At 36.8% G+C, this 13,498-nt stretch overlaps 1 protein-coding gene across 1 annotated transcript; it reads right to left on the bottom strand.

Annotated features, from left to right (window-relative positions):
- Positions 1 to 2,205: 2,205 nt before the first annotated feature.
- LOC110371134 (odorant receptor Or2) lies at positions 2,206 to 7,867 on the bottom strand. The gene is made up of 5 exons (XM_064041268.1): positions 6,886 to 7,867; positions 4,444 to 4,540; positions 4,127 to 4,231; positions 2,983 to 3,138; positions 2,206 to 2,610 (listed from the first exon to the last, which is right to left on the bottom strand). Exons 1-5 carry the CDS (start codon positions 7,677 to 7,679, stop codon positions 2,554 to 2,556), a joined length of 1,209 nt encoding a protein of 402 aa, XP_063897338.1. The 5' UTR covers positions 7,680 to 7,867; the 3' UTR covers positions 2,206 to 2,553.
- Positions 7,868 to 13,498: the final 5,631 nt, after the last annotated feature.

Below are 13,498 nucleotides of genomic sequence, written 5' to 3'. Positions count from 1 at the left end.
TCCTGTATTATTCCACTAGGAAATTTACAGTCACAAAGGGTGTTATAGTTCAGATATTGTTAGACCTAGCAGTATATTGTTAACAAGGGTTTCACGTTACAAAGCTACAAGATAGTTGACATTACATCTATAGGTATAACTAGTTTTCAAGAGCATTCCAGCCCTGTTTGACCTATTTAATAGTATCTATATAGTATAATTCTGGTCTTAAATATGTGACACTGTAATTCACAAATTCCTATTCACCGCCATTAGCTAAAAATATTCACACTTATATTGTAAAGGCGAAAGTATAGTGAATGTGCTAAACAAATTGTAATGAAACTTGTCAATAATTATGAAACTTAGCAATAATATAGCTTACACGTTAGAATAACATAGAGGCTACCTTTTATTCAGCTGTGCGAAGTTATCCTCTCAAAAAGCGGGTGAAAGTTAGTTGAGATACATAAAGGAGATCATTCAAGTCTCGAACATTTTGTACCCAAAAATGAAAGTGCCGGCCAGAGTAAAAAAATAATAGATTCTTGTAGAGAATAATGCCCTGAAGATTTTTTACTCTTACAAGAATCGTCTACAGTTAACCCCCAGGCTGCTATTTGACTTTGAAAATACAAAAAAATCCAACAATGTTTGGAGCATTACGTTACGTCCCCAAACTGGAGAAGGCAGGCGCTGAATTCAAACGACTCCTGCCTAACCTGGGAAGTCATCAAATGACCCCTCATTTAGCAGGGTTAGCAGCGTGAGGGAAAGTCAAACTCTTACTGACTAAAACCCAACATGTACCTTCTTAAGCTCTTGATGTACCAGGGCCACGGTAACTCGTGCGAATAATCCCGGAGGCCCGGCAAGCCTTGGCCCTGGTGTCAGCCCCACTGGGGCCCACTGGAGGTTGCTGACGCCAGAGTAAAAATATAGTTGATTCTCGTCAAGGATAATGCCCTGATGATTTTTTACTATTAAGTATAAGGAACGTCTTCGGTTAACCCCCTGACTGCTACTTGAGTTTAAAGTGTGAGTACCGTGAATAAAAAATCTATACTTGAATGTTACCTACGGGAAAAACCATCCACAGTATTTTTTTCCTGACTGAACATCTACGATACCCCTCCTGCTACACCGAGGAGCCTCTAACTGATTTAAACCCATCATGTTCCTTCTGACCATTTACCAGGGCTGCGGTTACTCTGTCGAACAATCCCGCAGCCCCGGCAGGTTTTGGCTCTGGTGGGCCCCATTGGGGATTGCTGACTCTCTGTGGAGGGTGTGGAACAATGCACGCCGCCGACACGGGCCTGTTGTCTCCAAAGAGACGGAGGGACGGTGAGCCACCCGAAATTCTATAGGGGTGAGCATGCCAGAAAAGGAGGCGGTGTAATAACTGAGAGTTCGCGCCTCTCATCCCACCCACTGTGGTGGACGTGGAAGACACCACGCGCGTCGGGTATCCGACGACTTGGGTCTGTGGACGATGAGTTTCGGGATGCTCATCGTTCCTCCGTTTCCTTGGAGACAACAGGCCCGTGTCGGAGGCGAGCGTTGTTCCAAGCCCTTCACAGAGAGTCTGCAAACCTCAGTGGGGCCCTGCCGGGGCTGCGGGATTCAAGTATAGATTTTTTATTCGCGGTTCTCACACTTTAAACCCAAATAGCAGTCAGGGGGTTAACCGAACCCCGAGGACACGGTGGACCACACAGTCCAGGAGTGCCCTGCGTGGGAAGGGCACCGCCGGGTCCTCGTCGAGGCTTTAGGCGGCGGCGACCTCTCGCGTCCGGCCCTGGTTCAAACCATGGTCCGGGGCGAGAGGGAATGGGATGCCGTCGCCTCCTTCTGCGGCCCTGGCACATAAAAGCCCTTCGACGGACCACGTCCGTTTTTAGTCAGTAAGAGTCTGACACTCCCTCGCCGCTGCTAACCCACAGCGGGAGGAGTCATTTGATGATTTTTGACGACGTTAAAAAAAAAGGGAGGTAAACCGAAGGTCAGAGAAGAATTATCAGAGCATTATCCTAGATGAGAATCAACGATATTTTTACTCTGGTGTCAGCAACCCCCAATGGGCCTCAGTGGGGCTGACATCAAGGCCAAGGCTTGCCGGGGCTGCGGGATTGTTCGCGCGAGTTACTGCGGCCCTGGTACATAAAGGGCTGAAGAAGGCACATGATGGGTTTTTTAGTCAGTAGCAGTTCGACTTTCCCTCACGCTGCTAACCCACTGCGGGAGGGGGGTGATGACTTCACAGGTTAGGCAGGAGTTGTTTGAAGGCAGCACCTGCCTTCTCCAGTTTGGGGACGTAATGTAATGCTCCAAACATTATTGGACTTTTTTCTATTTTCAAAGTCAAATAGCAGCCTGGGGGTTAACTGTAGACGATTCTTGTAATAGTATAAAATCTTCAGGGCATTATTCTCTACAAGAATCTACTATTTTTTTTCTCTGGCCGGCACTTTCAGTTTTGGGTACGAAATGAATGATGTCCTTTCACAAAATAAAAGACATCCTGTAATATCTAGGTAACATAATTAAAAAAAAAAGCTATAATTAGAATCCTTATTTCATCTGAGACTGACTGAGAAGCGTGTAATAACTGTAGGCGCCTTTCAGGATCTGAAAAAAAAAGGTTAAGGAAAAATAAATCATGAAAATAGGAATACCTATAATATAATAATTGAGGTTATGTTACATATAAGGTTGTAAATATCGCTTAAGTTTGAGAAATAAAGGTTTAATAATGAAATCTAGGTTTTTCATATTTTTCTTTGAAATATAGGTTATTGATATTGTTCCTCATATTTTATTTGATAGAAGCTGTGACGTAGTAAGAATATCTTGGAGACCAAAGACTGTGTTTCGGATGGCACGTTGAACTGTAGTTCCCGGCTGTCATTGAAAATCCTTGGCAGTCGTTTCGAGTAGTCAGAAGCCAGTAAGTCTGACACCAGATATAAATAATTTTTGCTAAGAATAAATATATCTTACACTAATAAAAGTAGCCACAGTGAGCTTAGTAAAGGGTCCTGCGGAGAACACGACGGTCTTGTTGAACTGTGCAGCTAGTAGGTACAGGTCCTTACGGTACCTCACGCTTCTGGTCCACCATATGCTCTCGTATGGACCACGCATTAGATCTGCACTCTGAAATAAATTATCATAATAATCATCATCTTCCGAGATTTTTCCCAACTATGTTAGGGTCGGCTTCCAGTCTAACCGGAGCGGACGCAGCTGAGTTGACATGACCCCAAAATGTTGGAGAATAATAGATAACTTAGCTTTTGGCCTCTTATAAATACTGTGAGTCCGAATTGTTTTTAGATTGAGAAGTGTGATTATTATCATTTATTTGGTTTTGTTTTGTTTGTGCACTTGTTTGCTTGAATGTGATAATTTAAGGAACTACTGGTCCGATTTGAAAATATGTTTCAGTGTTAGTTGGCTCATTAATTGAGAATGGATATAGACTATGAATTCTTACAAGACATGGGTGAGACCTATATTTTAAATTTTATTATGCTAGTGCTCTGCATAAATAACGACTTTATCATAAAGTCAACCTTTATAAACAAAAATGTACTCTATTATCTCACTTTCAATTTTGAATTTTAATCTAAATTCCATCACACCAAATATACGTGAGCTGAATAAAAATTCATAAAATTTTCGATTTTTAATTTAGTTTTTCCGCAATCGGCAATGAAGTTTCAATCCAATGGTTGAATAAATTTAAACATCAAAGACTAAAAAAGCTAAAAGGTAAAATCAACATATTTGAACTTTCCGGAATAGTATCCAAAAATAGTATTTAATGGACCTCTTCCGGCTCATTCATTAATTAACCTTTCAATGTTTACATTAAAATATATTTTTATTTTAAATGTTATCGAATTACTTTTCTAAGAAGTTATAAATGTTATTTTGAATAAATTTTTTCGATTTTGGATATTACTCGGAATTGGTTGTGACTATTTATGCTTTATTATACTAAGGTGTACTCATAACTTCATGAAAGTCATGCATAGCAGTTCTCATGACTCCTCAAAACAAGAAATCCGTGTTGGGAATGCTGATGATATACGGTAGGCATTTTCTTCAATATTCAAAAATAGTATGAAGGCATACTTACGGCAAATAGAACATCATTGCTGTGCCAGCAATATATGAAAAGTTGAGCGACTCCAAACACTAAATATTCCGTAGTCAAGAATCTTTGCATTGGACTAGTTTCGATCTGTAATAAAAAATAATCTTATATAACGCTGCTCATTTAAACACAAATTACAACTATTATAAGGCAAAAGTTTATGAGAGCTTGTTACTCCTTTTAGCATAAACGGCGAAACAGATTCTGATGAACCTTGGCATTAATGTAGCTGATTTATGTAAAAGATTTAGTTTTTCAGAATTAGTCTATAACAGCATATAATACATATATGTACTCACAGTTATTTGATAAGCAGTAACGCATAACATTACTGAACACACAAACATGTAAAGCAACATTATCGGAGATAGACACGAGTCGAATAGACGGGCAAACCTGAAAAACAAAACTAGGTAAGAAAAACATGAAATGATTGCATAAGTAGATAGACACAATTACCTACTAAAGTAATTTGCCATTTAATAAGCAAATAATATGACACAGGTGAAGATCAGATTTATTTCATAGAAGCACCTGTTTGTTTCAACATGCTAATCTCAAGCACAATTGGCCCGATATGAAAAATTGTTTCAGTGTTAGGTAGCCCATGTGTCAACGAAAGCTACAGGTTACTTTTTAGCCCGGAGCGCGAAATAGTTCCCGCGACAGATGAACACTGCTGGTGAAAGCTTATATGATTATCCTTGCTTGTTTTGCTATAAAACTAAATATTTACTTGAAACTAAATTAATTATTAAATTAAATAGTACACCCAAACATCAATTAAATTAGTTTATCAATTACAAATCACTCCCATACCTAACCCTTCGGACTTTACAACTCACGTATTCAGAGGTTAATTTAAATCTTAGAGGATTTAACCAACTGGAACCGATATGAGTACAGATACCCATGCAAAAACACCAGCACCAGTAATTTAGGTGCCTAAAATCTCTCAACTGCTAAACAAGAACTCTACAAATGCTGTGCTGAAAACTGTAATCAAATCGGTTCATACCGTGATCTACCTAATTGCGCACAAACTTACACAGGCAGATCAAAATGAGAACTTGTTTTTTTGAAGTCGATAAAAAGTCTGCAAATAACGACTGACCAAGACGTTCATATGACAACCGGAACCCATTAGTTTATTGTGCCTTCCGAGATACAGAACAACACACACACACACACACAGAAAAACTCGTCATGACAAGATGGTCACCCAGCCACGGATCGACCGCGCCAAGCGTTGCTTAACCTTATGACCGATGCATTCGTACGGCTTTGACGTATCCACGAGCTCTTCACCGCAGTAATGGCGTATCCAGTTAGTTCAACGCTCTTAGACCAAAACTTCACGTTAACACATAAACCAGTAAACAAACTTACAAGAATTTATCGTTCAGATTTAACTGTGTAAGTTAGATTGACTTGGAAGGTTAATTTAGATTTTGAACTCGCGTTTAACAACATGAAGTAACTGTTTTATCTCCGAGCTTATGGTTTCCTGGTATGAGTTTGGTAATTTTATAATTTTGTTATGTTCGTTTGTTTGTTTGGAAGTTTTCTTATGGGGATATTAACATATGCCAATATATTTAGATGGATATGTAATATTCATGTAAACATATAGCCACCATATTGAACTAACATTTTTAAGATGAAACCCGGTTGGTCCCCGATTTCTCACTTTTTCGGTATTCCTATGTATCAAGGGGAGCCATCAACTAGTATAAAAACAACCCGATTCTATGGGTTAAAATTCGTCGCAATTTGGAGGAACTCATTATAACATATGTATATGATCACCCAATCCCCGGACCAACGGCACCAAGCGTTGCGTGACCTTCTGATCAATCGACCCGTGTGGCTGCTAACTGCTACCTAGCCATTAGCTACATCAATAAATCATCATCTCCATCATCATCTCCCAAGCCTTTTCCCAACTATATTGGGGTCGGCTTCCAGTCTAACCTGATGCGGCTGAGTATCAGTGCTTTACACGAAGCGACTGCCTATCTGTCCTCCTCAACCTAGTTACCCGGGCAACCCAATACCCCTTGGTTAGACTGGTGTCAGACTTACTGACTTCTGACTACCCGTAACGACTGCCAAGGATGTTCATTGACAGCCGGCTACATCAATATATACAAGCATGATAAAACCAAAAATACATCAACAAATAAACTATAATAAACTACGAGAATTCAAAAATCATTCGTTTCAGTAACATTTTATTTTGACAGCTCAACAACCATGTAAATGTTTGCAATAGTCATTAAACTTGTTAAAAATGAAATGTTGAAATACTGATATATAGCCTTTTTATTGTAGCCATTGAAAAATGTGAAACAAATATGGCAACCTATTATTTAAGGCTGAAAAAACCTGTTAACTTCTTTTATAATGTTTCTGAATGGACATGTAAATTGTTTTTCAATTCACATTTCATATCATGGTCTTTTTTGAGTTAAATAAAATCTAATCTAAAACGAATAATTTATTTATGTAGTACTAGCCATTCCCTGCGGTTTCACTCACGGCTCTGAAAAACTATTTCACGTAACCGGGTAAACGGTAGCCTATTTTCTTTCTTAAGCTGTACACTTTATGTGTGCCAAATTTCGTTTAAATGAGTTCAGTAGTTTTTACGTGAAAGAAACGCTACAGAAAGACCTACAGAGTTACTTTCACAGTGATAATACTAGTAAAATTTCTGCAATCAGAAGCCATTTACTTACTTGACCAACTCAACATGTCTTCTATGACAATTCTTCAACCTTTTCAAAGCAATCTCATGCGGAACCTTCGCCGATTCCGTTCCAAAAATATCCTTAGCATCAAGCCTTAATAACTCTAGCTCCACTCTAAAAAACACCATGATCACCATGGAGTTTGTGTCAAAAGAGGTGATCCAGCCTCCTCCGTAAATCGCAGCGTAGCTTTGAAATACCGAAGCTAGAAGGTACCCCACCATAGTATTCTTGTCAAAAGGTACCCATGAACTGACGACTTGTAAGTACGTGTCCGTCCCATTTTTGACGCTTGTCCTATAATTCTCAGAGGAAACATACTTGAAAATCGGCTGTACCATTACAATGATGACCGTTGTGTACATTAATGACCAGTACAAATATGTGATCTTTCTGCAGTATTTGGTAAACGTGGCTAGAAGTTCCAGTTTTTGCTTGTCTGTTGTCAATCTTTGGTTTAAGTCCGCTCTTGTAACGTACTCAATGATGCTGACCCAATATTTTTGCCAGCATAGAAATGTGCTCACTTTTGTCACGCTTACCGTAGCTAACATTGTAATCTTCAAATTGTTTAGAAGCAAATTCATATCTGATTTTACAAACCATACGTCTATATACTCCGTAGCAGTAAAAATTGTTACTAAAACATGCATTAGCAAGTAAAAATATTTCATCAGGACATTCTTTGGGAGTAACAATCCCCAAAATTTTAATGCCTTCACATTAGGGCCTAGTAATGGCCGCTTCGGGTTCTCCAATTTCTGGAGAATATTTTTCAACATCTTATCAGATCGACTTGATAGAACAGATTGGAATAATGACTTGATCCCTTATTACACATTTTCAAAGTCGAAGATAATTACGTGATTTCAAAGAATAGAGGTGGGAAAATGTCGAACAATATATCGATGTTTTTTTGTAACTAGTTTTTTTAAAAGACCTCATTTCGTGGCGAAAAACTTTAATCGGATTATGGGGGGCGTTGAGCTTATATTATTTTAGAATACAAGTACAAAGTAGATGGTTTTGAATAGGTTTAATCTGGTTTATTTTATAGCGCAACGTTTTAATGTAAAGCGCAAACAAAAATATTTAAAAAAGTATGAATAGCCTGTAAATGCAAATAAAAAGGAATGTATAATTATTTAAACTGAATATTTTCACAATTTATACTGGTCTTACCCGCGGCCCGAGGGGACTACTGCCCGTACCGGGATTAAATAGCCTATGTTGCTAGGGAAAAGTGTAGCTTTACGACAATGAATTCGATAGTTTCAGAACCTATAAGGTACAAACAAACAATAAAAATATTCCTCTTTATTATATTGGTATAGATATTGAAAAATAATAGTAGAGTATCTCAATCAAACATTATGTTTTTCACGAATTTTAGGCATTTAAAAATTCTATCACAGTTTCAGTTTTGACATTTCCGAACTAAAAACCTGCCTTTGTGAGAAAACTTTTTGACGTGACATTTTCATATTACTATTCCAGTGAAATCGTTCGTGATAAAACAGTACTTTCTCGAAATGAATATTTTACTAGGATTTTAAGAAAAGTTTTGAAACAATTTTCAAAGTTTTTGTAATCCTGATGCTGATGTTAAATGGAAGATGTTTTTGTTGGTTTATTCTGATTACTGATACGACATTTTTATTTGTGTTTTGTTTTAAAAATATTTTAAGAAGAAAGTTGTTATCATTTATTTTATTCATAGAACATTGTTATACGGCATTTTTGGTATAGTTGATCTTCGCCTTTGACATTTTTATGTATACCTTATAGCAAATAAAAATATAAAAAAAATATATAAAAATATAAATCATCTTTCTAATCAACATAATTTTATTTCAAGGAAAGTCATAAATGCTTTTGGAAAATCATTTTCAGAAATATAGGTGTAAGGTTAAAATACCTATAATAAATGAAGTGTTATAAAAAACGAGCAAAGGTCAGGTGCAGGATTTAGTGCTTAACCAAGTGAAATATTTTTCATATTACATTAGAAAAACTTGAATCCCCAAGTTTCATTATCACCCGTTATATCTGAGCATAATTTATTGCTTGAGCGATAAATCTCCACTTTTGCGTCCCTAATTAAAATATTTCATATTATTTTTTTCGTGAAAAATATTTTTGGAGGCAATTTTAATCTTCTTAAATTGTGCGTTTTTTACAAGGCCTCTGACCGTGTAATTTATAACGGGACCCATGCTGGTTTTTGCGTGTTATACTCAATATTTTTAACTGATTACTTAAACCTTCATGACTGGTTTTTCTATTCTTAGATTAATCGAATATTATAGCGTTAAGAGCAAAAGAAATCTAATATATGTGTACAGATAACTAAATGCACTTTATAAGACCAATTGTGTCATTTTTGATCTTAGAACTAGAATGTGTCATCTTTTCACTTGGAGCGATCTGTTTCAGACAAACTTATGCTTAGAGACTATGGCTTTAGTAACCCCAAAAACATTGATTCTGGAAAAAATAATAATATTGTTTATACATAAATCTTTCCATAGTACAAATTCAGAATTCATCGATAACTCCATCGACTAAGTCTCAGCCCTATTTATTACAATTAACTCATACCGTCGTATTATCGCTTCTACCTTATAATTGTGACACCTTCCATAGATTTTTAGCCTCTAATTATATATTAGAAGTCGTCATTATGCGGAAAATTATTTCTCTTGTAATAACTTAATTTTATAGGTAAGGATAATTAAGCTAATTTTCACTTTGATTTATTCTTGAACTTGCCTTTGTTTTGTAGGTTTGTCTGTTTTTATTTTGGATGTTTCAAAACTTGGTACTTCTTCTTCTTATCGAGTGAGCTGCAGGTTTGATCACGTACCAAGCAATGGTATCAGAGTTTTCTCAAATCCACCTGACGGCCTCTGACGTGGATTTGTAACAACGACTGCTACTGAGTAGCATTCGAGGACGCCGGCGCCACGTGCCCAGGCAATTATTGTAATTCAGCAATTTACAGTTGTTTTGCCGAAACTACGACAAAATTGTTAGGAGACAAGTTTTCCATCGCGTTTGTCAGTCTGTTAGCACAAAACTCAAAAACGACTACAATATTGACTCATGCATTTTTCCTTACGGTGGTTTACGGGAAAGCTTTTTGAATTGTTTATAGCAGTGTCGCATCGACTAGGATTTTCAGATCAAAGTGAATTAGACCTCTAAGCCAAGTGGTCTATCCATCAAAAAATCACGGAAGTAACGATCCAAAAAAGCAGCATTTTTCCTCTATCTACAATTAGTGTATATTAGCAGCAGGTAGGGACAAAATGATTGCGTCCTTAAGGACGTTTAATGAGAAAGTCATTACGAGAGATCGTGACCCGTTTTCCATAGCTTGCTTCTCAACCAGGGAGGAGGGAGTCAGAAGGTTCATTTCTATAAAAAACGAACTAAATGTTTCTTAAGATTTTTCCCCATTCCCGAGAACTCTTTGCGTACTGGGAAGAAGGAAGAATCAGAAGATTCAATGTGTAGAAAACTGCCAAAATATCTCTTAAGGTTTTATCCATGTACCGGAGGTATTTCTTCGCATTTCCTCGCGTGACTGGGTTAAAAATATATTTTTCTGTCAACCAAAGATGTGGAGCTTTCCAACAGTGAAATAATTTTCCAAATTAGTTCATTGGTTCAGTGTTTAAACATACAGCCTTATGTCACCCGGGAATAATTTATTAAATTGGTTCTTTAATTTTGTTTAACATAACAGATGTATTTAAATTAATGCTGGTCTGTCAACCTAACTGACAACTTATCTGTAACAACTGTCGCAGATTTAAAAAAAATGTGTTGATTTACTTCATAAATGCATATTATGTAATGCGCTTGTAAATTCAAAGCTAACCATCCTCCAATAAATTCTTTTAAAATAAAACGGCAGGTTTTAAAACATAGTTATGAAGTTAAATAAGGTGATACTTTATAGCCACGAATCGAAGAACAGAATACAATTTTACCCAATTGCTCAAAATACCTAATCCCGTACACATGAAAACCACAACTACCTACGCTAATAATATCGGCTAATACCTCAGTTTCCCGTATTACACTTGAGTGCAGTTTGCCGGGAAGAATTCGCGCCGCAAACCGCGGGTTATCGGGATTCCGTATTGCGGTTACCGCTCCGGCGCGAAATACCTAACCTTCATTGAAAACTGTTAGATTGGTTGGCGATAATCTAGCCGACTAGAAAAACAGGAGGTTTTTAAAAAGTTGTGATTTTTAAGCGACTTCAAAAATATGTAATTTTCTCAGTTTGACCTGTACGTTTATACGTATGTTTGTTTGTGTGTATATTTGTGCGCGATTATCTTACGATTGGTTGAACCCATTTTGAGGCGCGTTCCAGCGTAATGTTTAACGGTTTTATTTTTGTTAAAAAAGTGAGAAAGTGTTTAGTGTGTGACCTATTTTTTTTTCACTTTGTAACGTAGCGTTTTCTTTGTATAATGTCATAAGGAATTAGGTAAGACTTCTGTCACTTATCTGTCTTCTGTAATCAGTAAGAGATACAAGTAAACGACATTTACAGCCGTTTTAATGCTATTTTATTTACCTACATTTATTAGCGTTTGTGACTTCTCTTTTTATAAAACTTTTGTAAATACTGTCTTCTAATAGAAGACTTGAAGACCCTTTTAAGCATCTATACTTATATAATAAAGGGAAAACATTTTTTTTCTGTTTGTTTGTTGGTGCTGCTTAGGCTCCGAAACTAGTGTACCGACTTGAGAAATTCTTTCGCAGTTGGAAAGCTACACTCTTCCCGAGTAACACAGGCTATATTATTTTATCCAGGTACGGGAAGAAGTTCCCCAAGGCCGTAAGCATTTTCACTGGATTTCTCTAGTTGTACATAGATATATTATGCCAATATGGAGATTAGCCAACTGCGCAGGACATATTATATAGTGCACAAGCATTTGCGCAGACACAGGTGCACTCACTGTTCCTTCACTCTCATGGCCCGATGGGACGGCAATCCGAAACCACCGGAGAGAGATCAGGCGCAGGACGGACATTAACATATTGTATGGACTTTAGTTCATAACTAAGACATTTTCCTCATATTATACCAACGGGAAACGCTTCCAAGTTTCATTGCGAAACTCTAAAGGTACGAAACCTTAATTTTATTGACATTTAAGTCCTTAGCATACAACACATACAAACAAATTTTATGTAATAACCACCTCTTTTCTTTCCAAACAATATTCGACTCTATTGTCTGTACATAAGGTTGATATTGCCATGACAAAAGAAGGTGTAATTGAGTCGTTTTATATAATAGCGTGTCGTTTGTTTGTAAAATGGATGCTTTTGAGTGTGTGAGTCTATTATTGTGAAAGTCTAGATAGGTGTGAAGTTTGACTGGGAATACGAAGATAATGTCTTTATTTTGGCCTGGAAAATGACTTGATACTTGACATGAATTGAAAAATGAAAATGAAAAAAATGAAAAATGTTTTTATTTTGTCTCAGACATTGCTTTCTTAACTTAAAATTGAGGCAGCCCCAGTAAGTTTCGAAGTACTTGTGTTGGTGCTACCTCGCTTCTTCAATTACATATCTAAGAAACAAGTGTTGAGACCGTATTTCAGATGACAAGTGAAAAAAATAAAATTAAAATTAGAGATAAATAAGCAAAAAATAAACAATAAGAAAGTAGTAAATGTTTGTGTGTGTTAGTGTGTGTTGTGTAGTGTTAGTGTAGGTGTATGTGCATGTGGTGTATGTGTAATTTTAGCTAATTCTAGTCAAAATGTCTTCAGTTTCGTTATTGAATCGAATATCGAATTGTTTTGCAGTGTACGATTTATATGTTTATTATAGAGGTATTTAGTGTAATAAGCCGACCCCTACATAGTTGGGAAAAAGGCTCGGAGGATGATTATATTTAGTGTAATATAAAACACTACTGATGAGTTCCACCATTTCCCTATAACATCTACCGAACCATTTTCAGTTGTCTAACCACTGATTGGACCAATGGGAGTAATTTCACGGCTGTTCATCGTACCCTACAAATTACAAGACAAAGCTCTACCTCACGTCTGTCCCTCTGTTTGCAATAAACTCAAATTTTACGAAACGGATTTTAATGCATTTTTTCACAATTTGTTTCGTTTTTAATATAGCTTTCTCATAACATAGCAGGACCAATTTAGTAATACAACTGGTATACATGGGTAACAGAGAACTTTATTTTTGAGGAGTCGGTTAAAAATACATGCTAAATGAACTCAAACGCTTTACCCAAATCGATACTGAAATGAACATTAAGTATAAAGCGTTCACGTCAGAAGGGATAACATATTATTTGGTTATCCCTAGTTGAGTTGTGCGGGTCCGTGATGTAGCAGAAATGTAGTGGTTTTCTCACAAATGGGATTTGAAATGTCGATTTTCTTAGTGCGAATTTCTATTACGTATCTATCCATTGTTTGGTGATTAGAGATCGATATAATAATATACATTAGCCCCATACAAGCAATGTCAAATTAAGTACCATTTACAGTGAGCAGAAAAAAATGTCCTCATGTGTATAGCCTTCACTAAA

Source organism: Helicoverpa armigera, chromosome 24 (assembly GCF_030705265.1).
Source record: "Helicoverpa armigera isolate CAAS_96S chromosome 24, ASM3070526v1, whole genome shotgun sequence".
NCBI classification, from domain to species: domain Eukaryota; kingdom Metazoa; phylum Arthropoda; class Insecta; order Lepidoptera; family Noctuidae; genus Helicoverpa; species Helicoverpa armigera.
Note: the sequence above shows the minus strand (reverse complement) of the source record. Positions and strands in the feature narration are given on the sequence as shown.